This window comes from Rhipicephalus sanguineus, chromosome 1 (genome assembly GCF_013339695.2).
Source record: "Rhipicephalus sanguineus isolate Rsan-2018 chromosome 1, BIME_Rsan_1.4, whole genome shotgun sequence".
NCBI classification, from domain to species: Eukaryota; Metazoa; Arthropoda; class Arachnida; order Ixodida; family Ixodidae; genus Rhipicephalus; species Rhipicephalus sanguineus.
In genome coordinates, this window is record NC_051176.1 from 215,164,812 (window position 1) to 215,192,703 (window position 27,892).

Genomic DNA, 27,892 nt, shown 5'->3' on the forward strand with positions numbered 1-27,892 from the left:
ATCACTGTCATGCGCGCAACCCCCGCGCTCCTCGAGACCGAACCCACCCTCCAACTCCACCCTGCGTTTTGCAGCATGTGTTGTCCCTGTGTATATGACTTCATATTTCACACAGAAGAAAAAGTCTGATTACAAATGTTTCACGGCATTTTCCATCTTACCTATTCGTGATTAGACGCTCTCAGTGGTAAGCTTTCCATTGCACTAAAGAATAGGCACCATAAAAATGGGTTGTCGTCCCTTTAAGTATTTTAGAGGGACTATTAGGAATCGCATATGTAGTAAAACGCAAATATGAGGCAGGAATTGTGGCGACTGAGTGACTGTTGGGAAAAGACCTGGTCTCACATGCCAAGTCAGTAATCCTCCTAGAAGAACTACTATAACAAACTGGCATGGAAATAACCTATGATATGCAGAATGAGGTTGGTGCTACATTCTCACACCTAACTATCCTCCAAAACTTTGAGTCACTAAGAAAAGGGGCAAAAGTGTTCTTGTCTGCCAATGAACTGGCATTCAAGTTGACCAAACCCAACACCCTGCCTCATTACACCCCAGATGCACGGCCTGTATAAAGGTCACCAGATTTGAGTTCCGTTTTATTATGGGACACTCATTTCTGATCGATATATAAAACACTATCATTCGACAAATACAAATCTGACCATTTGTAACTTAATCACAACTGCACTAGATGGCTGTCTTACGCATTTCCATTCATTTGTTTAGCTGCAGTGCAGAAAGGTCACTATCACTTGTCCAGCGTCCTTCTCCATTAGTGTAGGTGGCTGTTCTTAAAGGGGGTCATGAAGCACCCCTGGGCTTGTTGAAAAACACATCCTGCGGAAAGCTGACAGGGCATGAACTGCTCAGCCAAATATTGCGTCGTGCGCGCCGTGTAAAGGCTACAAGCGGAGGCGCGAAGTTTGTCTGTTTTCTCAGGCGGCTTCTATTCAAACAGAGGCCGGTTTCTCACTCTTTTCGGTGGGCGGGGGCGCCTGTCAGTTGATGTCGCGCAAGAAACATAGTATCCTCATTGGCCGATAGCCGGCATAAATCGAGAGTGGCGTTCGGATCAGATGCGCTTTCTTGCCACGGGGTGCGCCACTTGCCAGTGCCCGCACTCCTCAGTCCGCTAACTTTACACGGAAGCCACACTTGTGCACGCAAATCACAGCGAAAGAGCGATTGCGTTTCATGACACGCGCTGACGTAACTTCTTTCCCCCGTGCCACCCCCCCCCCTGTGTAGCTTCCAGTGCGCTCGTCGGGATGAGAAAAGAAAGAAAGCGCTGAGAGAGTGCACCAGACCCCCGTAATTCTGCTCATTTTTGATGGGTTCAAGAAATTTTTGTGGAATCGATTCGGGAGGCAGTAAACTCCGATAATGAAGTCATTAGATCATTACTTGGAAAAGTGGTTGATGACCCCTTTAACTGCTCTTTAGATATTCATATGCAATCCAGGCCTAACTATTGGTACATGCAAATTGCACAAAGCACCTTTTCTGCAACACCATGCCAGAGTAATATGAAAGGGCCCCTGAACCATTCCAAGTATTCATCGAATGGCTTCATTAAAAGATCTTATGGCCTCATGAATCGACTGCCAGAAAAATTTTTAGAATCCGTCAAGTATGAGTGGTGTTACAGGAATTTTTCGCACGCTTCAAGCGCTTTCTCTCTCCCTTCGTGCCAGTGAGTGCACTGAAAGCTACGCAGGGAGGAGGGATGACAAGGAGACAAGAAGACTCGTCCCTTCATCAGCGTGTGTCATGTCCTTCAGCACTTTCTTTCTTTAACAGCGAAGCTGTTTAAGCTAGCCATAATGTGCAGCCTATCAGAAAACTATCATCATCATGAACGGGTATGTGCCACAGAATTAGGGTACATCCACTACTCACCACTATGGCGTGGCCTGTGATAACCCTGAGAATGAGTACAGAGAGAGAGAGAGAGAAAGAAAGAAGAAAGAAAGAAAGAAACAAACAAACATAGAGACGGAAAGAAAGATATAAAGAGAAAGAAAAATTCTTGCCGAAAAAAAATTCTTCACGTGGTGGGATTCGAACCTGCATGCCGCTGATCCGAAGGCGAGCGGCCTAACCACTCTGCTATCCAGGCACACTAACAGAGCTTAGTATAGTGTAGCAAGGGGGTGAGAAAGGGAAGTGAGCATGAGGAGGAGGTAATCCCACTACTCACCAATGGTTCACTAAGAGAGAGAGAGAAATAATGGGCATAAAGACATAAAAAGATAGAAGACTTGGCACGACTAGCGTGAAGCTGCCGTACTAGAGAACAGGAAAGGCAATGGTGGCTGCGAGAAGAGCCCGAAGCGATGGAAGCCCTATGCCAATGGCGACGTGCCCATAGATCTACGAGAAGTGCGAACGCTCGGTTCTGGAGTTGGACATCTGTGTCGTGACTAACCTAGCTAAAGCTTAGCAACAACCTAGAAGCAACCAGATTAGACTTCAGAATCATCGCGTTTTGCTGTTTCAAGCCTTGTGCGACTTAGTGCAAGCTTCGCCAAATTTTTAGTGCAAGCTTTCATTGTGATCGTGAGCGCGCGGGCGGGCATGTGGCGGCATCCCATGGCGGCCACAGTAACTATGCAGCTCACGATGCCAAATCAGCTAATGGCCGTTGACTTTGGGTTTATGGCATCATTTGTCGAGAGAAGAGGGAACTATTTATAGCTGACTGAGAATTAATTGTAAATTCCAGGTCGCGTGCTGCGCTATAATGTTTTGGCTCGCGTGTTCTCAGGAGCCTCAACCACTGATCGGCAATGTTTTCTGACCATGCTGAAAAAGTGTTGCAGGGCCCCTTCAAGTAGCTTCATTTTCATATGCCTCAGCAACATCCACTAAGTTATTTGGCAGCTGAAAATAGCCCATTTGTAATGTGACAAACAACTTGAATCTTTTCCCAACTGCCACAATGTCACTGCCTAGCTAACCATGTAGCTTTCATGGACTACAAGCTTTAGGGAGCAGAATTGTTGAAACTTTCTGCAAATGCAAATCATGGGCCAATATACTAAAGAAGTGAGCTAATTAACATAACTAATAGCAAGCTGAGAGACTGTTCTCAGTCAGCCTGGTACTACACAAGCACTAGCAAGAAAATGAGCATATGAGTAGAAACAATTTTTTAAGGGGAGACGTAGGTCTTAATATTTTTTTATTGGTTGGGTGAACTGGATGAAATTTAATACACTTATTCAGTTCTTGCTGAAAGTTCGAAATCTCAAACTAGATTTTAACAGTTGCATTAGACCAAAATATACGCAATTGATAAAATACGTATTTAGCATATTTCTTACAGCACTTTTTGGCAACTTTGCTTTGTTCAATGCAAAAACAAAGTATATGGCAAGATTGCCAGAGAGCTGGTTTAGCTGGTGATGCTGATTTTATTGATTTCAACCAACTTCAGATTCAAAATAAACACAAGCAAACAAGTGAAAAAATTTTTGCTGCATAATATTTATGCTTATAGAGAATTATAATTTGACAAACAATTTATAAGAAAATAGCATCACCTGCAAGGCCACCTACCTGGCAATGTTTCCACATATTTTGTTTTTGACAAAGCAAGTTGTTGAAAAGCCCCCTAAGAAATATGCTAAATTCATTTTAGAAATTGCATATCTTGTCTGCATGTCTACTTCGAGATTTGAAATCTGCAGAAAAAACTAAGCATATTAATTTCAGTTCACCCAACTGTTAAAAAACATTTTTTAAGACCCACATCTCCCGTTAAGTACTTGGTTATATTTCGTAAAAACATTCGTGGTGACAAGGGTGGTTGAGGAAGCAAAGTTATATAAATGATAGTCGATTGAATTGTAGCAACATGTACCCACCCACAAAGGGCTCATGTGAACATGAAATTTTGCTCACTGTACAAATCTAATTAAATCCACATACTTAATAAGTGTTAATTGCTCTGCCTGTCGTGTTAGTTACTCTCCTTCATCCTTGTTTCCGCACTGTTAAACATTAATGGGATCAAATATTCCTATTTACTTGATAACACAGGGCATGCAACTTTGGCAAAACATTTGAAGAGGCAAGTTTCACCTGTGATAAAGCAAGTATTTGCAAGTACTAGTGCAATGAATGCATAATTTCACCATATTTTGGTGCACAATGTTAGTGGTTCCTGCACTAAATGCATTCTATGCCTGTCCGTAGGGAGCTTAGGGTAAGCACGCACAAGTGGTAAGCTGTCAGTGAAAAAAGAATATGATGGTGTCAGATAGATTAATGTTTGTGACAAAGACCAGGAGGGGACAACACTTTAAAAGAGACATGGGCACTTTTGGTAGCAACTCCACTTGCATGCACCAGCACAGCAATGCTTCGCATTTTATCCATTATCTACCTTAGCTGGAAAGAAAATGAGCGATGAGGAGGATCAGACACCAGATCAATACACCTAGACGTGAAAGAGACCACAGTAGCGCATTTGCACTTTAAGCTGATTCAATTGTTACATCTAAGGCCTCCTGCACCTCAGCATAATAAGTATCAACAAAATTTATGCCCAAAATGAGTTCTCTACCCATGACTTTTTTTTTTATCAAGGTTCTTTTTTCACATGCATAGCAAGTGCAAAAGCTTTCCCTAGGCTGTTCATCATTAAGGCATGCCATGCCAATGCACCAATCCACAAACAAAGATTAGGGTTGTCACATGCCCAGTTTTAGACTAACCCAGCTGGTTTATTGGACAGTGGGCCTGTTACCGGTTCAGACCTAAGACCGGCCGTCACTGGCTGGTTTTTTTGGCAATCGTACCACAATTTTTTTTGGCATTTTATAAGCACCAATCCAACAACTGCGATAGTTATTTGTCGTCAATCACTGAAACATACGCTATTTGTCAACCCCATTCTCTCTCATGCCATAACACTCGAAGCAAGATCCCTTCAAGTATACCAATTATTGAATCAGAGCGAAAATTAGCATCAACGGTTACGTGCGTCCTTGCTTACATCACGAGCACAAATTCATCGAACAGCGAAAATAATGGAATGCGTGTTTCGAAAAGACTGAAATCTCAACTCAAGTACGAGAGTTGACTCCCGCTTGAGGACACCGCCGCTACAGCTGCAAGGTGCACTTGATGCGCAAGCACGTCTACAGTGAAGCCTTTCAGCACAAACATTCTCACATTCATGGGTATTTTTATGCTAACCAGCAAACTAGTTGGTAAGCCCACTGTTGTGTTGGTGTCTCATCTAGGAAAACAACATTACAGTAAATGGCATTGCATGTCAAAGATTTAAGATGGCATCTTTTTTTTTTTCCAACATAAAATTCAACCACCTGCAGAAATGTCTGTGAAAGGTTTGTTCTGGATGCTAAATCATTTAAAACTTAAGCACAACTGCAAGCAAATTATTTGTTCTCTGCCAGGCACACCATAAATACAGCTAAGCAAACTACAAGCAAAAAGAAAAAACAAAAATTAACTCACCGTCCTTGACTTGTGTTAGTTTCTTCTGACAGCTGCTTCAGTTGGTCACGTAACTCCCTCTTCTGTCTGTCAAGTTCACTGCACACACATTTGTACTTGTCTGCAACGAAGCACAGCAGCTTCAAGCTGCCGAGTATAGTCCTGTCAGCATTTCATGTTGGCGAAGATTTCACAAGACAAAGCTTCTGCCTTTTCCTTCCAGATATCAAGGTTTGTGTGTGGCATCTGAAAGCTTGACCTTCTAATCCTTTCCTAATTTCATGCATGACTGAATGAATTCTTCAAGTTGTTCTCTTTCTTTCAGCAGCTTAGCAATATCATTTCTTGCTGTCCTATTTGCATCCTCCAGTGCAGTCATTTCCCTGGCAAATTCCATGTTGCTACTCCGAAGGCTGTCAACTTCAACAAGTGCTGAAGAGAGTTTCTCTTCCAGGCTTGTTTTGAGTAATAGTATATCTCCAAAGTCCTCAAGTTGCTTTAGCATGTCCTGCTTCAGCTGCTCATGAATGGAAATTTCATTATGCAGATGGGCCACTGAAGACTTAAGCTCAGCCACTTCACAGTGAGCTTCATCAAGTTCTGACCGCAGGGCTTCATTTTTTTCCCAACTTTGTTCAATTTTGTGTTCAGCACTGATTTCTCCTTCTGATGTTGCATGGATTCATGGTGAAGCTTGTGAAAGTTGGTTGTAAGGTCTTCCAGCCTTTTTTCTACTGTTATTTTCTCCAAATGCACCTCTGCAACCTTCTTTTCAATGTCTTCTTTTTCCAATTTCACATGAGAGAGTGTACTACTAAGTGCACTGAGCTCTTGCTTACAGTTATCAAGGGACTGTGTCTCCCTTTTCAACAGATTATTTTCAAGGACCAATTGTTCAACTTGTGTCTGCATGGCCGTGTTTTCCTGTTATGGCATAGGAGCTCATGATGGAGTTGAGAAAGCTCGGCCTCAAGGTTCTCAGTCCTTACTTCCAGAGAAGACTTTTCTTCACACGTTTGCGCCATCTTTTCCTCCAATTCTAGCTGATCTGCCCTCATCTGGTCGACTGCTGCAATGAGCTCTTGCTTGCAACCAGTCAGTGACTGTGCTTCGTTTTTCAGCACTTCGTTTTCTAAGACCAATTGTTCAATTTGAGTCTGCATGGCAGTGTTTTCTTGTTTCTTACATAGGAGCTCATGATGAAGTTCAGTACACTTGGCTTCAAAGTTCCCAATGTTTGCTTCCAGAGAGGACTTCTCTGTGCAAGTTTCTGCCAGCTCCTTCTCCAATTCTTGCCTCTCTGCCTTCATCTGCTCCACGATTGCATTAAGCTCTTGCTTGCAATCAGTCAATGAGTGTGCTTCGTTCTTCAGCATTTCGTTTTCAAGGACCCAGCGTTCAAGTTGAGCCTGCATGGCAGTGTTTTCCTGTTCCTTGCATACAAGCTCGTCATGAAGTTCAGCTTGCTTGGCCTCAAGGTTCTCAACACTTATCTGCAGAGAAGACTTCTCTTTGCAAGTTTCAGCAAACTTTTTCTCCAATTCTTGCTTCTCTTTCTTCATTTGCTCCACAATTGCATTCAGTTCTTTCTTGCAATCAGTCAATGACTGTGCTTCGTTCTTCAGCATTTCATTTTCAAGAACAAATTGCTCAATTTGAGCCTGCAGGGCAGTGTTTTCTTGTTTCTTGCATACAAGCTCATTATGAAGTTCAGCTTGCTTGGCCTCGAAGTCCTCAATGCTTACTTGCAGAGAAGACCTCTCTTTGCAAGTTTCTGCAAACTCCTTCTCCAATTTTTGCTTCTCTGCCTTCACCTGCTCCAAGATTGTATCCAGCTCTATCTTGCAATCAGTCAATGACTGTGCTTCGTTCTTCAGCATTTCATTTTCAAGAGCAAATTGATCAACTTGACACTGCAGGGCAGTGTTTTCTTTTTTCTTGCATACAAGCTTGTCGTGAAGTTCAGCTTGCGTGGCCTCGAGGTTCACAATGCTTACCTGCAGAGAAGACCTCTCTTTGCAAGTTTCTGCCAACGTCTCCTCTAATTCTTGCTTTTCTGCTTTCAGCTGCTCCATGATTGTGGTCAGCTCTTTCTTGCAATCAGTCAACGACTGTGCTTCGGTCTTCAGCATTTCATTTTCAAGCCCAAACTGTTCAACTTGAGCCTGCAGCGCAGTGTTTTCGTGTTTTTGCATACAAGCTCATTATGAAGTTCAGCTTGCTTGGCCTCAAGGTTCTCAATGCTTACTTGCAGAGAAGACTTCTCTTTGCAAGTTTCTGCAAACGTCTCCTCCAATTCTTGCTTCTCTGCCTTCATCTGCTCCAAGATTGCATCCAGTTCTTTCTTGCAATCAGTCAATGACTGTGCTTCATTCTTCAGCATTTTATTTTCAAGAACAAATTGCTCAATTTGAGCCTGCAGGGCAGTGTTTTCTTGTTTTTTGCATACAAGCTCATTATGAAGTTCAGCTTGCTTGGCCTCGAAGTCCTCAATGCTTACTTGCAGAGAAGACCTCTCTTTGCAAGTTTCTGCAAACTCCTTCTCCAATTCTTGCTTCTCTGCCTTCATCTGCTCCACGATTGCATCCAGCTCTTTCTTGCAATAAGTCAATGACTGTGCTTCGTTCTTCAGCATTTCATTTTCAAGAGCAAATTGATCAACTTGACACTGCAGGGCAGTGTTTTCTTTTTTCTTGCATACAAGCTTGTCGTGAAGTTCAGCTTGCGTGGCCTCGAGGTTCACAATGCTTACCTGCAGAGAAGACCTCTCTTTGCAAGTTTCTGCCAATGTGTCCTCCAATTCTTGCTTCTCTGCTTTCAGCTGCTCCACCACTGTGTTCAGCTCTTTCTTGCAATCAGTCAATGACTGTGCTTCGGTCTTCAGCATTTCATTTTCAAGGCCAAACTGTTCAACTTGAGCCTGCAGAGCAGTGTTTTCTTGTTTCTTGCATACAAGCTCGTCATAAAGTTCAGCTTGCTTGGCCTCGAGGTTCGCAATGCTTACCTGCAGAGAAAACCTCTCTTTGCAAGTTTCTGCCAACGTCTCCTCCAACTCTTGCTTTTCTGCCTTCAGCTGCTCCATTATTGTGTTCAGCTCTTTCTTAGAATCAGTCAACGATTGTGCTTCGGTTTTCAGCATTTCATTTTCAAGGACAAACTGTTCAACTTGAGCCTGCAGGGCAGTGTTTTCTTGTTTTTTGCATACAAGCTCATCATGAAGTTCAGTTTGCTTGGCATCCAAGTTCTCAACATGTGCTTCCAGAGAAGACTTCTCTTTGCAAGTTTCTGACAACGTCTTTTCCAATTCTTGCTTCTCTGCCTTCATCTGGTCTATGATTTCATTCAGCTCTTGCTTGCAATCAATCAGTGACTGTGCTTCGTTTTTCAGCACATCATTTTCACAAACCAATTGCTCCACTTGTGCATGCTTGGTTGCACATTCTTCTTTATGACGTAGTACTTGCTGGAAAAGTTCACTACACTTTGCTTCAGTATCCTCTATTCTTCCTTGCAGAGACGACTTTTCTGTGCAAATTTCTGCCAGATTCTTCTCCAATTCTTGTTTTTCTGTCGCCATATTTGTCAGCCTATCACTCAAACACTTAATTTCTTGCTCAAGAAGACAAGCTTTTGCCTTGAAGCTTGCATTTTCTTGGCCATTTGCATCCATGAGATTCGTTTGGGAAGATGTGCTTGTTAAAGCAGGGCCTGCAATAAAATTGAAGTGAGAAATCTATAAGTTGTAGAATTTTACAAGACATTTTAAGTCTTTTGAATAAACATGATCACATAGCAATAGTGCATTAAGGTAATGTAAGGTAAGATTGCACTAAGGTGCACTATGATAAGTTACAGATGCTGACAGCAATTTTACGCAGCAAGAACAAGACAAATACTGGAGTTGGACATGCCTGTATGACACATCCCATGTAGCAATTCTGCTACACCAACCTATCCTCCCATGCTAGCTTTAAACGGTTTTACACCCTTTAAAGCTTTTATTTATATATACATACATATACAAGACATGACGGCGATGGCAAAAATCCGCCGAGTTTCCATATAATTGCTATCGCAATAAAAATGGCTCGCGTTTGCTGTTATTACAGATACAAATTTATCTTCAACCACTAAATTAGATCTCAAGCACTTTGCATTGGTAGTGACACCTAGCTGTCTGATCATGCAGGCAACTCTGTAGAAACACTTTTCTGCCACACTGGAGCACAGTAAGGTAGTACTTATCAGAGGCCACTTGTGTTAGGCATTTCAGTGACACTTAGCATGCAGAAAATGACAGTATACAACATAAGAGAAGTTCCATTAAATAAAAACCTTGTCTTATTTGGTGATGTCACTTCCTGCAACAATTTTTCAATTTCAAAGCCTTAAGTAGAAACACATCTGCTCTACTGTACAATCATATGGGCTAGAAAGTTCACACTGTTACACATAGACAACTTCTGCACGAACAGAGTCACCAATACGAGTAACATCCCATGTTGGTAGACAAAAGCAGTAGGAAAAATGCATGGGCACAGGATATGGTCCCTCACCATAACCAATAAACGTGGCAAAGTTGCGCTCGCAACGTGCCCTGTTCACTCAGAGGGGCTTCAGCTTTCCAAATTTGTTCAATTGGGGATTGTTGCAAGTGACGCGGCTTCCCCAGTTTTAAATACCACAACTATCTCTCTTGGCACAGCTAAGCTATTCTGCTGAACAGCTAAGCACACCTGAACTATTGTGCAGTGAGAGGAGCCATGAACATTTGGCAGTCCCACTGTTTTGCTTCCTAAAGAACAAATGCTTGCCAATGTATAAAGCACAAAATTTCCCATGAATGTTAGTATTCATCGGCAAATACAAGATCATTTACATTTACATCATAAGAATAATAGATATCCTACGGTGTTCAATATGAATGCACATGGATACATGAGTGGCAAGCATTGCAAATCATGCAGCTACCTCAGCACAAGCTGAGCAGGAGTATACGATTGCACCACCAAATTTTCTAGCAAATAGTTTTGAAGTGCACTCTGCACATTATCAAATTTTTTGCCATGAATATGTGGACAGTATTTGATCGTTTCATTTGAGCAAACGAACTTTCGGAAGTAGTGAGGAAAGCTGAATGAGCAATGAAAACTTTAAAAGGCCAAAAAAGCAAGACTACGTGCAATCATCATAGAACCAAATGAGGTAATTTCAGCCGTTTAATAAGCCCTACAAGGTATCATTGTATATTAGGTTTCTTTTTACAGCGAAAGCTGTTATTAGATCACAATGGCAGTGGGGTAGTTGTCCACCGCAGCCGCCGGCCTCCGTAACCACTATCGCATGAAATAAGAGAAAATGAAACGAGCAAAAATATCCAGGATTGGATCGAATTTGAACCCGGGCCCTCTGCATGGCATTCCAGTATTCTACCACAGAGCCACTCTGGTGCTTGAAACTTTTTGCAAAAGACTCTATACAGGCATCATGTCAGGCAAGGAATTGTGGTGAAGGGACACTAAAGTTAAATGGATCTGTTTAGATCGATAAATTGTGCTCCAAGAACTCTGATGTCATTAATTTCGCCATCATAGGTTTATTAATAGAGAACAAAATCAAGTTCAAAGTTTCATTTTTAAATTTCGCGCCGAAATCTCCCTGCGTGACGTCACGAATTTCAAAGTGAATTTATCGTATTTTGGCGCCATTGGCTCCAAAGATATAAAGATATCTTTACTAGTTTTCATTTTATAAAAGTTCACAAGTTCCTTGCTCGTGGAAAGCCTGGCACAGTGATGAAGCATGCTAGGAGGCTGGAACTACTCCGTATCTTTGCTCACATTTTGTTTGTACGTAAAGAGAGCTTTAGATTTTTTTTTACAGCCCTAGTAATTTTCTGCTGAACATTACATGCAAATGCCTGTGGCTCAGCTAATTGTGCCATGCAGTAATTATGAAATAAGAAAAGAATGAAAGCCTAAACAAAAAAATCCAAGACTGTGTTGAAGTACAGCACAGTTTATGGATTACAATAAAACAAACAGCATAAAAATCGGTCCAGCCATAGTTGTGCTATGCTTTCCACAAGCAAAGTGACAGACACAAAACACTCTTGAAAAAATGGACAAAAAAATTTTGGGTGCAGTTGACCCTGGGCATGCTAAAGTGTGACAGGACAGTAATGACTGGTGTCCTTGCAATAAGGCAATCTTTTGCGCCTCTACTTCTTAATTTGGCCTGATTTAGGAAGTTTATTACCCTCTATCATTTACCGCAGACGCTTTTGTGCAGCCCCCTGGAACGCAAGTGCACCAGGCTGTATGTAAACATTGGGCATGTTGGACTGTACCGCTACTTTTGCGGCCGCGGAACGTGTCGTCAGGCGGCCTAAATAATGGTGTATTACTCTGATGAAGCTTTGCGATCACCCCTGTCAACTACTAATGCCTAAAGATTTATTTTATTGTACAATAAACCGCACCCGCGCCACAGAGCCGATGCTTTCTTGGCAGTTAGAAGCTGACGACGGCCGTTTTATCGAAACGGGACCAGGAACGCGCGCGCACGAAGCTCGGGTTTTAGCGGAGAGGCGCGAGAGCAAGCGTTGGCAGATTGTATCCGAAGTAAAGCCGGTAAAGCGGCACTTGCGCGTCATCTGGTCCCGATCCATGCGATACCGCCCCCGTTTTCCTCCGTACGAAACTAAAGAGGCTTGCATTTTGCCTCCCGTACACACGTTGCCTTTCGAACAACGGCGATTTACGTGCTTACGGCCACGGAGTGATCAAGCAGCAAGCACTCCGCTCGTAAACACAGCGGTGCGCGCTCCACCAATAGGAGCGCCGCGTACATTGCAAGGTTCGTGAGAACGCCCGATTTTTTTTCAACACAAAAGTGTTTGATGCCGGGATCCACCAACACTTTCATGACGTGTTTCTGTTGCGGGAATACGTCAGCAAAATGAATGTCATCAAATGGCAAAGAAAAAAATCTATAAGAAAATGTTCCGTTGGTAGGAGTCGAACCCATGACCTCTCGGTCCGCAACGATGGCTGGCGGACGTTTAGCCCACTGAGCTACCGCCTAACATATAACGAAGGCTACATGAACGTGTCTTATCTTTCCCACTTTCCCCTCAGTTCTCTTGGATGGATGGATAGATGTTATGAGCGTCCCCTGTATAACGGGGTGGTGACGTGTGCCACCAGGCTCGAAAAAAAAGAAAAGACGCGCCGTTGCTACGACCTTCCCATTCGGCGAGTTTCCAATAAAGTGTAATTTTTTCAATGCTTTAACACACCGCGAGGTGTTGGTTTGGCCCAAGCCTCACTCATAGCATCCATCCATATAGAAAAATAGCTCTCTGACGCTCGCCTGACTGTCGCTCCACGTTCCCCGCTCGCCCTGTGAGAATTAACGGCCGGGCCAGAGGGAAGACGCAACGTGCATAGCGTTTCTCTTCGAGTTTCACGACGCTTTGAAGGAGTGCATATCGAGTATCAGTGTTTACTATGTGCTTGTTGATGCCATATTTGCGCGGGATTCACCCATATGCGGTGTCCACGTATATGTTAAAAAATTCAGCTACCAGCCTACCGCAAGGGTTAAATCATGGTCACTGGCGTTAGTCGTCGGTACGGAGATGTGCCACTAGGCGTCAACGTGAGTGCGTACACATCAAGCGGTGCTGTATTTGCCAAACAACAGTAGACATTGTACGAGCTCTCATATACCAATACACTAAAGCAATCAACTACTCCTGTGACGACACGTTTCACTGTGTCGTCACGTGTTATACCAATTCCTATGACAGAGGGATCAGCCATCTTTTTTTGTGCTTTTTCTATGCAGTGATCGTAAAGCGAGGAGGGCGGGAATGGAAAGGCGGAACTTCGAGCTTTGAAACGACGCCAAGATGGCGGCGCTCGGTGGCAAGAAAGACGAGATACAACAACTTTTAGCACACGCGATTTTGGGCTTCTTTTTCACAGACCTCATTTACAAAATTATTTTTTTTCGGGCATTTAGAGTGCGTTTTCAGCGTAATTGTTTAGATAATGAATAGGAAGCGGATAATCGCCTGTCATCCGAACTTGGCCGGCAGTGTCTCCTCATTGGCCGGCTGTAGTCACGTGGTTAATGCTGGCATCTGTGGCAAAAAGCGCTTTGCCCTGGTGGCCTAGTGACATGGGCACACCACGGACGCTGGCAAAATACTCAGAAGCGCGAAGCGGCACGTTGGTTACTGGCACCCAGTGACATGGGCACACCACGGACGCTGGCAACTTACTCAGAAGCGCGAAGCGGCACGTTGGTTACTGGCACCCAGTGACATGGGCACACCACGGACGCTGGCAAAATACTCAGAAGCGCGAAGCGGCACGTTGGTTACTGGCACCCAGTGACAAGGGCACACCACGGACGCTGGCAAAATACTGAGAAGCGCAAAGCGGCACATAGGTTATTGGCGGCCCAGTGACACGGGCACGCCACGAACACTTGGAAAATAGTGAGAGCCGATGGGAAAACATGCTCGACGTAACTTCAGCAACTGCTACCGGCCTGTGCCAGCAAAGCGCTTTTTGCCACAGGATGCCAGCATTAACCACGTGACTACAGCCGGCCAATGAGGAGACACTGCTGGCCAAGTTCTGCTCGCACAATTCAGCCAGATGCCAGGTGAATATCCACTCCCTGCTGCGTAAATCAGAGACCACAGATGCCAAAACGAGTGTTTTCCAAATTTTTTTTGGGGCTATTTCTGCGATTTTATCCCTGCGTGCCCCCTAAAGCAATTTCACATGGCACCATTTTCTCAAACATCCTGTACACTGTAGTATTTTTACTCATTTGATATTGACATAATTTTTTTTCCGACAACGTGAACGGGTTTTCTCAACTAAAACTGTTGCATGTATTATCGTTCAGCAAAAGCCACGCCTGAATATATCTAAGCATTCTCAAAATTTTTTTATTGTTCTGACCAGATTACGTGCATGACAAACAGTAGAGTACCTTCTAAAACACGGGTGACCACCAATGATTGTGGTCGAATGCACTGCGACTCGTGTATAAAACGTATGTTAGATATATGTAGATCAGATTCTAGATGACCAACAATAGTGCTTGTTGCTATCATTACACTGCAAGTGTTTCATTTTGCCAGGCACAAGTTCGCCCAATAGCTCTTTTGCTGTCACAACCACATCACAGTATTGATTGATCCGATATAATTTTGTGCATTTTTTTTTTTTCATTTTGCATTGCAAACTTTCGTAAATGCATGTTCTGCATCTTTCTCCCTCTTGTAAGGGCATCCAGTCGTGCAGTAATAAATGAACAAACTACGAACCTGTGTTGCTGGCCTTGGCATCATCGGCATTCATCTTGTCAATCATTTCACCGATTTCCTCTGCGAGCTCTTGTGTTCCTCTTGATAGCCGGACCTCAGAAAAGGCTTCTGCCTCATCAGTTTCACCTAGTTTTTTCAAGATAGCTTCAGCTGCTTCTATATCTTGCCGTCTTGTCAGTGAAGACTCCCTGCTTTTTGGTTTCTTCGAACTGTGCAAGCTACACCAAAGATTTCATTAAAACAGCATGAGTTTAGACCTTTCAGAAAGGAGCACGTCCACACCAACTTCAAAAACACATTGAGACAATTGAAAATGAAAAAAATTAGTGCAAACAAAGAATAAAGAAGTTTTACAGAGGCATCTACTCCTAAATGAAGCACCTCGTTAAGGGGTATTAATTCTACGGTGATGGTGCTGAATGAGGGCTCGCATCTAGTTGTGCGTCTGGTAGTGATGCAGAACTATCGATGGTACTATTGATAGTAGAGTCACTATCAATGGTGAGAAAGAACTAACGATAGTATACAATCAACCACGCGAACTCATTGAAGCATAAACTTGGTTCCCCGAGTGCGTGGTATATATTGAGCAGGAGGAGCAAAGTGAAGGGCAAGAAAGTTGACATGTTTGTGTTTTTTTACCTGAATGCTTGGCTGACATATGGTAATTAGGTTAAAACTGTAGCTGTTACATGTACCGGAACTGCACGGCTTCAAATTTTTATGTCTTTTTATGATTTCAAAATAAAAAAATATATATATAAAGAACTAAGTTTGTTAACTGTAAGGTGTAACTGGTTGCTACTGAAAATGAATTTATTGATCAACATATTCCGCCATTTTCACTCCGAAAATAATTTATTTCTCTCGCCAAAAATTGCTCATAAATTAAGCGAACTGAATATTGCTGATAGTACTGATAGTACGCTATCACAAATGTTTTGGCAATATCGCCGGCCAGCAATAGCATCATTATGCACACCACTACTGATAGTACACTCTTAGAAAAAAAAAAAAAAAGGCAGGCATATTCACTAACAAAATACTAATAGTAAGATGCAGGTTAGTGAAATTCGCTACCTTGTCAGTATATGAATTATAGTAACTCAAATGGTTAGTCTTACTAAATAGTTCGTAACTTCACCAGCAACTTAGTTACCATACTAACTCTAGCGGACTGCAATTAGCCAAGTAGAAGTTTACGCCTATTTCATTTATATGTGCGTGTGCATTGCCATATCACGTTTATTGTGCCGCAAAAGCATGTACAAGGTGAAAAAAAAAAAGAAATGGCACAGCTTGTTGCGCCAATTAACCGCTAATTAATTTAATTGTTTACCACGTTAAGTATGCATCATAACAGCATAGATTGAGGCATGAACGGATTGTAAGCAAGCACACACACAAGCACACACAGAATATCAAGACTTCTACGCACGCGCCATCTACTCTAATAGCAGCTTGACCGCTATTTATGTACCTACTTTAAAATAGCCCACACTATACCGGTTAGCAGTCATAGAATTTAGAAAGATAAATGATTATTTTTTGCCCAGTGTATTGTATACTAGTGTATGTACATATGTATGCCATCACGTATCGCGATACTGTTATTCCAACATAATCTAGAAAATTGAAGTTTTGCCTAAATTTTCCATTAACCTGTCACAATTACGGCATAATAAACTACAGCCTCTACGAAGAATCTGGCAACATACGTATTTTAGTAGTATACTTAAAGGGACACTAAAGGCAAATAACAATTTATGTCAGAGTGAAAGCTGAATGTATGACGTCTAAAATGGCAATATTATCAACAGCAGTGCCCTCCTTACTGAGAAATTAAGCAAATGTATCACACGATGAGCGCCACGAGCAGCATAGAGCGTTCGACTGCAATTATTAATTCGTAATCAAACTAGCTGCAATAAAAGAGAACCTTCCGTGCATCAAGAGACGTAATAAAATGCTGCCTTTTCGTTTCTATTTGATTCATGGAAAAAAGAACCTCTTTGGCGTTGCCATGGGGAATGGCGCGCGTGGTTCAAAGGTTCCATTTTCACCGAACTGCGCTTCGCCCAGCACCCTGCTTCGCTCACGCGGTCGTGTCTCAGTGGTAGTTTCGGTATCGCGTACTGCCGTGTGTGTTTTGCGCGCTCGTGAAAGTCGCTCTGACAGAAAGTTCGACAGAAAGTTCGACAGAATGCCGCATGCATGTGATGTTACCGGATGCCCGAATGGCGCACGCCACCAGTGCACGCCGCCGCGCAGTAAAGGGCACGGCAGCAATGACGTGAGAAACACCGCTTTCAGGCGGGTGATTTGAATTGCGCTAACGCGATGCGGACCACTAAAACGCGATTTTATTTCAAAATAAGCACTTCCTTGGCACAAAAGTAGCACTACAACGTTTCTGGACCGTTATTTCAACAATCAACGTCGACTTAATATTTGCCTTTAGTGTAACTTTAAGGACACTAATAAACGCTCCCCGGTTAGTAATGGCAAAATTTACCAGCTTTACTAGCTGCTGGGTAGTAAAGGGATGTCACGAAGGTTGCAAAATATGCTAGATACTAGTAAATGCATGCATGTACGAACTGTTTACTAACTTGTTTCTAAGAGTGTATTATCGCTAGTAATATTACCAATGGTACTATTGATAGTACTACTATCGATAGTTTGTTTACACCATCGATAGTTTCAAGTAAACTATCGATGCTATCGATAGTTAATTTTGCGATAGTTCTGCATCACTAGCGTCTGGTTTAATATGCATGAGCATGACCTGATGAGCTGGAAAATGTGTAAACAGAAGTTCAGCGACTTGCTCGGAAAGCCTGTTGGCTGTGACATGGCTGCAAGGTAAGGACTTGTATCCTGTGCTCAGACAGCGACAAAATTGTATATAGCATACATTCAGGCTGGCTCTGTGCGAGGAAGTTGACATTCACATGCCTGAAGTTGGCAATTATAAAGGGCATGGTGGATGATGCATTACACTTTTTGGTTGCTCCGGTTGATGCTGTCATGAAAGAACGCTGATGCTTTAAGCAAGCCGAAAGCCATCGCATTCAAAGTCACTTCCATACTCGCCGTGGCCGCTTAGCAAGTAAAGTGTCATAAGCTCGAGGACACCGGTTGAATTCCCGCCCATTGCAGCTGCATTTCTATAGCGGTGGTTTCACCCACAATTGGACACCTGTGTAATTAGATTTAGGGGCACGTTAAAGGACCCCAGTTGGTTGAAATTACACTTAAACCTCGATATAATGAACACGGATATAACGAATTATCGGTTATAACGAAATAAATGAAAAATAGTCCTGTCATTAGATACAGTGTTGTGAATGCATGCTTATAACGAATTTTTTTATATAACGAAGTTATTTTCGTGTCAGATGTGACTGTTTTAATGAGGTTATAGTGTATATTGAAGTTCCCACTATGGCGTTTTCAGTGGTGAGATGGCTGAAATTGAAATGGGAGCAGTTTTTGGAGCAGCAAATTTGAATTTTGGAGCAGGCTATCTCATCAAACATGTGCGTATGGTACTGAAAGCATAGCGCCGTTGTAAGCGTACTGCATACTTTTATTAGGGGATGATACAAACGTGCTTCGCATCAGTCCACTGCCACCTCCTCGTGCAAAACCATTAGAGCATCGCGGAGACGCATCGAATGTAGGATGCTAGTGGTAAAAATAAAGCGCAATAAGCGGGACATAAAAGGTGAGAGACTGTTGTTGACGCAAGGTAGTCACCTCACACGTGCCGTACCCATGCACGGTATAGGGCGCAACAGTATGAACAGTCCCGCAGCTAGAGAGGAGGCACTGCCACGTCAAACGCGCACTTAGGTGACCACACGCAGCAGTGCCAACACGAAAACCGCAGCGACTGGAGGAACATGCTATGCGCAACAAAGATCCTGAGACTCAACCCGCTACGCACGTCAATAGCTTTCGACAGTAGCGCCAGAACATAGTCTAGCGAGTAGAAGCAGCACGCTCGGGGCATGGCAGCACGTTTGTGGGGGGTCACGCATATTTATAACGCAGAGATTATAGTGGCACCATAGGAGCCTTCATTAGAAAGATGCATAGAAACACGCTTAGGCACATCTACATATTCTGCGAACGTCTCATTTTCTTGGTATCCCTGGCGCGGCTAGGCACTACTTGGAAAATCACGTCAACTCAGCTTTCTTTCCCCCACTGAAGCTGACGTGGGGATAAAAATTCTTGCTTCTGAGGCCGATTTGGAGCAGTTAGGTGCAATTCTTGCAATTTTTATGCTTTTGGAGCAGCTTGGCACAGGAAAATGGAATCGTGTAAAAAATGTGCAATATGTGCAGCTGTCTCACCACCTGCGTTTTTCAAAATCTCGTGGTTTTGACATGTAAAACCCCAGCAATTATTATTATTAAAATGAATTCGACAGGCTTCCCAACACTGCCCACCATAATGTGAGGGCCCGTGCCATCAAGTTAGTAGTAGTACAAGAAAACTTGACATGAATTCTTCATCATGAGGAGGAAGCAATGTCCCCAGCAGCTGTTCCACCAAACATTCAGGCAAGTACGTCTGGCAGGAATTCAAGAACTTGGTCATGTCTGTTTGTTCCATCCGTTCTGCAGACTGTAGTAGGACACCGTGAGTAACAAGCCCTGCACCTCGGATCATTCAGCCGGCTCACTGGTGAGCAGCACACCTATGTGTTTCAACATAGGCTCATGCTGCTTTTACCATCCTATTAGCTGCTCTCACTTTGGTCACATCACATGCCGCTGCTGCAACAATTGGTCAATGCCATTCAAATGAAGCAGCCGAAGTGCCCACTGTATGGAAGGATGCCCTAACTGCTTTATTTCCCTATATGAGCCACAAAACCCCAGTAATGTAGCCGCCCTAATAAGCCATTCGTTACAGCCACAAAGACGCCGATCACCTTTGCCACTAGCCCCTCCTACTGTGGCTGCTACCCCACTGAAAATTACAGTGCAGCTCCTGAAGCTGATGTTGCATTTTTGACACTTTGAAAATCCTCTACTAAAAACTACTCGCCAGAACTTAGTCAATGTTCTAGTATGTGGTGTTTTGGTTGCAGCACTTGTTGACACTAGAGCACAGATGCCAGCCATGAAACATTTTCTGAAACTTTTGAACAAGAAGCAACAACTTCGGTAAAAGTTTTTGAACAAAACTTCCAAATAAATTTTTGTAAGATTACTTGGCAATATTTAAAGAATTATAACCACAGATCAAGTACACCTAGCATTAAGAAAAATTATGTGACACACAGTAAAATATTCAAGCCCTCTTTGGTCTGATTAAAAAACTTTTTTCAAGAAAAAAAAATTCTGTATACATAACTGATTATAAAATGCAATTTCAAAGGAACATTTTGGATAACAAAATAGACAAGAGATCTCTTCCACGCGAAACAGCTTTCTTTTGGGTGCGCGTGGTTTTGGATGTTGATACCACCACGCTCCTCACGTGCACTTAAACCTTTGAACTTGTGTGCTATTTAAAAATCCCCACTATGCGATGGAAATGAGAGTCTTGCAGAAACACTAACTATATTTTGTGTATAATCACTGAGATGGCGCTACAAGTCGAGGAGGACTGATCCTTCCCTCCGCTGACAATTTTCTGAGAGAATAGCGAGCAATTTTTAGTTGTCTATCAAATGTAATTGTGAATTCCCTGCAGTGTGCAGTGCTATAATTGGCTCACATGTTCGTGGGAGCCTCGATTACCGATTGGCAGCATTTTCTGACCATGTTCAAAAAGTGTTGCAGGTCCCCTTTGATATCACCACAATATTCACCCTAAGCAGCTGCTTGACGTTTCAGCACAACTGCGTTCGAATGTTCTCAAGCAGCTTTATGATCCACTGGACATCTCCGATTGCATTACAACTGCATTCGAATGTTCTCAAGCAGCTTTATGATGCACTGGACATCTCCGATTACATTACAACTGCATTCGAATGTTCTCAAGCAGCTTTATGATCCACTGGACATCTCCGATTACATTCACATGATTGCGTCTGGTTTCATTTGCACTGGCACAACCTTTTATTGCATCATCCAAGGTTATGTTGCCAGCTGTGAAATGCTAACAACACAAATGGCCAGCAATGCTTCCTTCCAGCGTCCTCCACGGCTGGTGTTATGTAGCGAAACATTATGCACAATTCTACGCCAATTTTACCTACCACTCAGTGCTGGCTGATCCCACTGTAATGTGGGCACACCATCGCTATGGCACACAAAACGGCATCGCTACAAATTGCCAGCCCAACCCATCAACTCTGAACAATTCTTCCAGAACCAGCCCTCCAGAACCATTCTTCCACGTTGGCCAGGAGCTACTGGGCTTCTACTGGGCACCATCAGTGTTGCCAATTTCCTTCCCATTGATGTCACCCTGAAACACGACTCTTTTCAACAGTTGCTTACAGAGACTGGACCTCTCTATGCAAAGTGGTCAATGACATTTTGTGGTCATGTACCATAAAATCGCCACCGCTTACTACGTGAAGACAAATGGCCGCACCGGACGACTAAACCAATGCACTTATGTCTCTGCATGCCTATAGAAATACATTGCAAAGTATGTATACAGCCCACCTCTCTGCTGTTTACTAAAACAACCATTGCCTAAATTGACACAATTTTAAATAGGCACGACATGCATGTGTGCATCAGATAACCTAAATAACATTTTTTAACCGAGCAAACTCTGCCCAACTTAGTTTTTAGGAATAAGAAAATATTCAATACCTGATTGGATAGTATACAATAATTGTTGAGGTTTTACCGGTTCCACGCCCCAAAACTACAATGTGATTATGAAGGATGCTGTGAGAGGGCTCCGGAAATTTCAACCAACAGGGGTTCTTTAACGTGCGTGCCCTTAAGTCTAAGCACAAGGGCCTCTAACATTTTACCTATATTGAAATGAGGCTCCCGCGGCCAGGATTCAATCCTGCAACCTTCCGGTCAGCAATCGAGCACCATAACCACAAGACCACCGCGGCGGGTAATACTTGATTGGATATTTGGAGGTAGTTATCAGTTCATATTCAATCAAGGAGTTTCATTATAAACAACCCTAATTACTACAAACCTTCATACACAAGACAAGCATGGCAAATTTAAAGCAGCCTTTCATAATAAACAGCAATATAAGCAGCAGTCACAAGCAAGCTAAAGTGACAAATTAGGACATACGTTTCATTTCTGGATGACACCTTCCGTGAGAGGCCTCTGAGAAGTTGCTCCAGCTGGCTCACACGGGTTGAGAGCTTCCCTTTGCTGACTCGTAGCTGCGCTATAAGCATGTCCCTCTCCTCCAGGTGATGTGCCATCTCAGACAATCTGCGCTTCAACAGTTCTTTGGAGGCCTGTAAGTTATAGTAATTGTTTCTCAAATTTTACACTCCATAATGACAAAAAAAAAATGCCTGGCTGCTGTATGTGTAAAAGTAAAGGCATATCTAATCAGGGTCTCACACTTCGGCTAGAAGGCCGCAGTCACAATATCATGAGCAGAAAAGTCAAGGCGCCAAAAAAACAGCTATGCACACTCCAAAAGTTCGAAATGGAGCCCAGCGGCGGTATTTTGTAAGCATTCCTAAAACGGACGGAGGCAGTCTGTCCGTTTGAGTCGCACGCGATTGGTCGATGTGAGCCTGACGAGCGCCGCGACGTTGACTGTTACGTGTCTGCTTTCGGACGGAGGCGAAAGAATGGACGGAGAACCGTCCGAAACGAAACGGATGGATTAAAATGACTGCCATCCGGCTTGGATTGGATTGAAACGCAGGCTTCCACTTTGCTCATTGGCTGTTTTCAGGCTCACATTGACCAATCGCGTGCGACTCAAACAGACGGACCGCCTGCCTGTTTAAGGAACACGTACAAAATACCGCCACAGATGGCTACACTGCAGATTTGGCCTATAACTACGGTGTACTGAAATTGGGAAGTCTGCCATCTAGAGCCCAAAGTGTAGCTTTTTTTTTTTTTTTTTGCGACGATTGCCTTTGGTGCGAGAGCACACTAGTCTATTGCAGTGCCATCTGTTGCTGCCCACTTTAGTAATTTTTGGTACATGGGGATACAGGGCCTTCGGGTTATATGATTGCAGTTGTGTTAACTGTGAACGTCTGCACAGAACTCGTTGATTGATTCTCGCCACTTCTCATGCCATGCTCTCAAATTTTTGTGTGTGCACAACACACGCAGTGTTTGCGAAAGCCTGCTTTTTTTATGCGCTGCGTTTCTTTTGGGTCGATTGGAACTCCAGGTTTCTTTATATTGGACAGCGTGGGAACATATAGATGCATTTCTTAATTTTTGGCTCCCCTTTGTGGAGCAAAATGCTCAAATAAATGTGGCAGCATGCGTCATACAGCACTGTTTCCCTTTAACAAGACCTCACATCAGCTCTTATGGCTGATTCAGGTGAGGGTATGATACTCGCGCAGCCAACCTAACAGAGTGAACATAATCCTTCCAGAACTCCATGTGTTTTGTCACATAACTTCAAAATACTGTGATGATGAAACAGACATTCATACACATGGTATCAGCAGACGAGAGTTCTTTTTTACCCCCTTCATTAAAAGAGTATTTAGGCAGGTGATCCGGAACGCCGATCTGCAATAAGAAACGTGCAAGCCCAAACAATGCAGAAGCAGCTTGACTTATAGCAATAATGCATCCTGATGGTCCGTGGCATTTATCTTTTGCATATTATGCTAACTTCAATTGCATTATATGAACATTGTATTTGGTATGCAGAAAGTTTGGTCCTGCATATTCAAATTTTGCGTGCTAGGCATACCAGACGATTGTAGCGCACTTCTGGTGATGTCATCGCAAGAGTCATCACAAGAGTCGTCAGAAGAGTGACCATTGTTCCATTACTCTGCTGTGTGGACGGCACACTGCCCTGTCCCAGTACGCAACACCTTAACTTTACACCAATTTTTCTTCAGCACGTACCCTCCTAATCTAATCTGGCATTATGCAAGATTAGGCACCAGCATATGCTGAATTTATGCAAGCAATATGGTTCAATATTTCAAGGTAGGTAGGTAGGTGCAGACACAAAATTATGGAGCCGTAGCTGTAGCCCGGGGTCAGAAAGAATGAAGATTAATACTCTCTTGAAATAATCAAAGCAATACTCACATGCAACGGTACGGGTGGCAAACGGAAGGAACCACCAGGTGTTGAAAAACTGGTCGCTGAGAGCAAGACAATTTAAAAGTTATTCCAATATTCTTTGTTCTTGAGTAAAACACGACTACCCTATCACAACTTGTACACATCACGTACAGTCCAGGAGGGAATAAAAAGGCCTACGAATTGAAGAGACAGCAAATGATGCGTAGTTAGATGGCGCAAGGGCCAGTTAGGGCATGGGAGTGCCAGTTCAGTAGTGACAATTCAATTGTGAAATTAAGTCTAATGCTTCCTGCAGGGTTTGTACAGGTTTCAAAGCAGAAATTCAAGGATATTCAAGGAATTTCAAGGGCCTGTCAAACGTTTTTCAAGGACTGAAGAACGGCATCAAACTGAGGAGCTTTTTTACTATAACAATGTTACAACTTCTGACTAAATTTATCGCACTTATACATATACAGTGGAAACTAAATTTAACGAAGTCATCACCACGCTCAAATTACTTCGTTAAATTGGGAAGTTTGTAAAATTGAGAAACTGGTTTTGAAAACCTGAAACTGTAGCACAGAGACACCCAAAATTTACCACAGCATTCTTTTTGCCGCTAACCCACGCATGCTCGTGTGAAACATCTGTTCAGGTGTACCGAACATTGAGCCTCACATATGTGGCGATGCAGGCCAGGCAGACAGTCACGTGAAATATGACATGCAGCCGAAATGCAAAGACGGGGAGAATGAATGCCGTGAGCATGGCGAGAAAGAAAGTTGCGGGGAGACGATCAGTGTCATCTGTCGGATAAATCACGAAATAACGAAAGCACATAGCAGTGTTCCTGCGGGAGCATTGACATGAACAATAAGCCACTGCCACCCGTAGTACCACCTGGTACATAACATAACAGCACGACTGTGGAGTCCATTGTTCTGTGCATGTGGGTGGCGTGCAGCCTTGTCAAAATAAAACCAGGCTCGTGACTATGGGTAACAGATGTTTTAACTCAATAGCGTTAGTACCCGTGCAACAAAAAAGCCATCTGTGTAAAAAATATGAAAAATTATATAGGGCTTCTTTTTGCGAATTTATTTCAGATTTTTACTAATTTATATATATATTCCACATATATATATGTGGAATCAGCCACTTCATTGCACATTTCAAAAACAGATAAACACTTTCCATCAACTTGGAAACCTCGATCGCAAGAATTGTAACTCTTTAATACATAGCATGATAGAACGAACTAACACATTGATCACCTCACTTCTGAATCATTTCTGCTTCTCTTATTTTGCACACGTTTGTTCTTATGTTTGCTTGTTATATCCGCTTCTTGGAAGATTGGCTTACACATGCAATCCTGACAGTGTAAAGCAAGAAGGCCTCCCTGGCCTTTCGTACCGCTACTACCGCTAAGTTGTGGGATGCATTACATAGGCCAAACTGGCCGATGCGTCAATGAAAGGTTCAGGGAGCATAACAGCAACGTTGCAAAAGGCCAGGGAGGCCTTCTTGCTCTACATTGTCAGGATTGCACATGTAAGCCAATCTTCCAATGAGTGGATATAACAAGCAAACATAAGAACAAACGTTTGCGAAATAAGAGAAGCATAAATGATTCAAAGGTTAGGTGATCAATGTGTTAGTTCACCGTCTACCATGCTATCTATTAGAGAGTTACAATTCTTGCGATCGGGGATTCCAAGTTGATGGGAAGTGTATCTGCTTTTGACATATGCAATGAAGTGGTTGATTCCCTATATGAAAGAAAGGCTCTAATAAATTGTTTTAAGTTAGCACTGTTGTATGTTCTCTTTCTGTGTCCTGGTCGTATAAGTGCGCTGTTTGTTTCATAATGATAGTATCAGTGTCGCACTGCTCTGGGCAACACTTGTGACAAGCTGCACTGGTAGAATAGGCACGATAGCTTCACTTGACCCCACAGCGCATTAAACTTGCATTTCTTTCGGCTTTACACACAACATGCGTGTTGTGTCGCCACCAATGTGCGACACGACAATGCGGCCACTGTAAAGGTGACTTCGCTGGCACATCGTAAAGTCGCAGTCGCTGGATTTCAGGCTCAACAAATTTTTTTTTTACGTCATTGAAATGTATTTTGTACTGTCATATATTTAAACAATCTTCCAACAATTCCCATGCAAAAAAGAAGCCTTTAGCGACTATACTATGAACAAAAGGCTGAATTTGAATTTAACAAAGTTTCGATACAACGAAGTAAATTTTCCACTTAACTGACTTCGTTATATAGAGGTTTAACTGTATTAATCTCTTGATGGACAGTGGGAAATACCATCCCCTTGTTTCAGGGAAACATTACTGTGCTACAGAGCTGAAACACAACAAGTACAAATGGCTGTGTTTCTGGACCTCTTTCAATCTTCTTTAATCTCGTATAGCAATAAGATGAAACAGGCATACTGAAGTTTATCAGTGTTGCACTTTTGGGCTTGTCAGTTTAGCACAGCACGAGAATCGGGGCATACTACAGCTAACACAGGACTCAAGAGAACCTAAAACAGACACACTTGCCAAACATCCAGCACCATGCTTGTGTCTGTTTTGTGTTCTCTCGTGTCTTCGGTTGGGTGCGCGACACCCTAATCCTACACTTGAATGACTGTTTACTTACCTGTTTTCATTTTTCTTTTTGCCCCATAGGAGTAACTGGGGAAGGGGGGGGTTCTGCCTTGCACCCCCTTCCCCCCATATATATATATATATATATATATATATATATATATATATATATATAACATACACATATACATGTATATACACACGCACACTTATACACTGACAAATACAAGTAGGAGGTCCGACCACTCCCGAAAAAATAAAAAAAGCCTGTCTACGCCCCTACTTTTCACTGCTTTGTTTGGCAGTTTTCTTGCAAACGTGTGCAATATATAAAGTTTGTTGATAGCAAAATGTCTCCCTTGCAATCAACACGGTAAATTGGGTAGTTGGTCTGTCATAAGGGGGAAGCTATTTTAAATAGCACTGAAGTGCAGGGCACAGACATACGCTAGAACACAGCGCCAAGTTTTGTTCATATCTTTTTAGTTCTAGTTGGGATACGAGAGCCAAAGCAAAGTTTCCCGCATAAATATTACAATACCTATCCACCCCAAACACACATCCCCAGAGGAGAAAAGACGTTACCATGGCTGTCGCGAAATCTGGTTGCACAAGAGAACTTGGGCGCAGGTGTGTTGCTTTCCGAAGGTAAGTTGTAAGACCCAACTGGAGGCACATCATCTGCGAGAAAACAGAAAAAAGGCTGCTTTGACGATACGCACAACGGAGTAAAAACAAAAACGTAGAGGTGAAAAACCATACCTGCGCTGTTCGCAGTGAAGCGGGGTGCCTTTGGAAAAGACATCGGGAAAAGCCAAGTTACGATGCACAAACTTTAGCAAAGAGTTAATGCTAAGCACAGCGACTTAGCTTTCGCCGGCCGAACAGCCCGCGGGCTTGCAGCTGACACATAAAACAAGCGCCCAGCCAACCCAAAATGCAACAACGGCGCAAACTAGCCGCCTAGCCGGCCTAGCCAAGTTCAAACAGTTCAAATTTGAGCGGACAACCGTAGTTGTTGATTGGTCAGAAGTTAGAACCGACGAACCACGTTGCCAGCATCCAATGTCGCAAACCGAATCAACGCGCTAACCTCGGCCACCTCGGCCTCGGCGGCAAAGCGCTGTGGGCTGTGAGCCGACCTCGGCATGAGCAAACTGTTTAGGTCATATGCTTTACGCGGCAGAGTATATTTTTAATATTGCTAACAATTGTGCAGTTATTGAAAAAAAGCAGTGAAATTGGTAAAATCGTATTTTTATAC

At 43.0% G+C, this 27,892-nt stretch overlaps 2 protein-coding genes across 2 annotated transcripts in view; both read right to left on the bottom strand.

Moving 5' to 3' along the window:
• LOC119371725 (anamorsin homolog) overlaps positions 1 to 27,892 on the bottom strand; it is a 265,406-nt gene that overhangs the window by 213,561 nt on the left and 23,953 nt on the right. The window lies entirely within an intron of this gene.
• On the bottom strand, positions 6,253 to 27,667 carry LOC119381471 (myosin-11). The gene is made up of 7 exons (XM_049412432.1): positions 27,391 to 27,667; positions 27,214 to 27,309; positions 24,034 to 24,089; positions 22,066 to 22,238; positions 14,825 to 15,042; positions 7,734 to 9,180; positions 6,253 to 7,230 (listed from the first exon to the last, which is right to left on the bottom strand). The coding sequence occupies exons 1-7, from the start codon at positions 27,431 to 27,433 to the stop codon at positions 6,339 to 6,341; spliced, it is 2,925 nt and encodes a 974-aa protein (XP_049268389.1). The 5' UTR covers positions 27,434 to 27,667; the 3' UTR covers positions 6,253 to 6,338.

Excerpts from the sequence above, each read along its gene's own strand:
- LOC119381471 (XM_049412432.1), bottom strand. The coding sequence starts at position 27,433 with ATGTCTTTTCCAAAGGCACCCCGCTTCACTGCGAACAGCGCAG. Across the intron at positions 24,090-27,213 it reads CAGATTTCGCGACAGCCATG|CGACCAGTTTTTCAACACCT; the intron begins GTAACGTCTTTT and ends TCTTGCTCTCAG. Across the intron at positions 22,239-24,033 it reads TGCCACCCGTACCGTTGCAT|GCCTCCAAAGAACTGTTGAA; the intron begins GTGAGTATTGCT and ends TATAACTTACAG.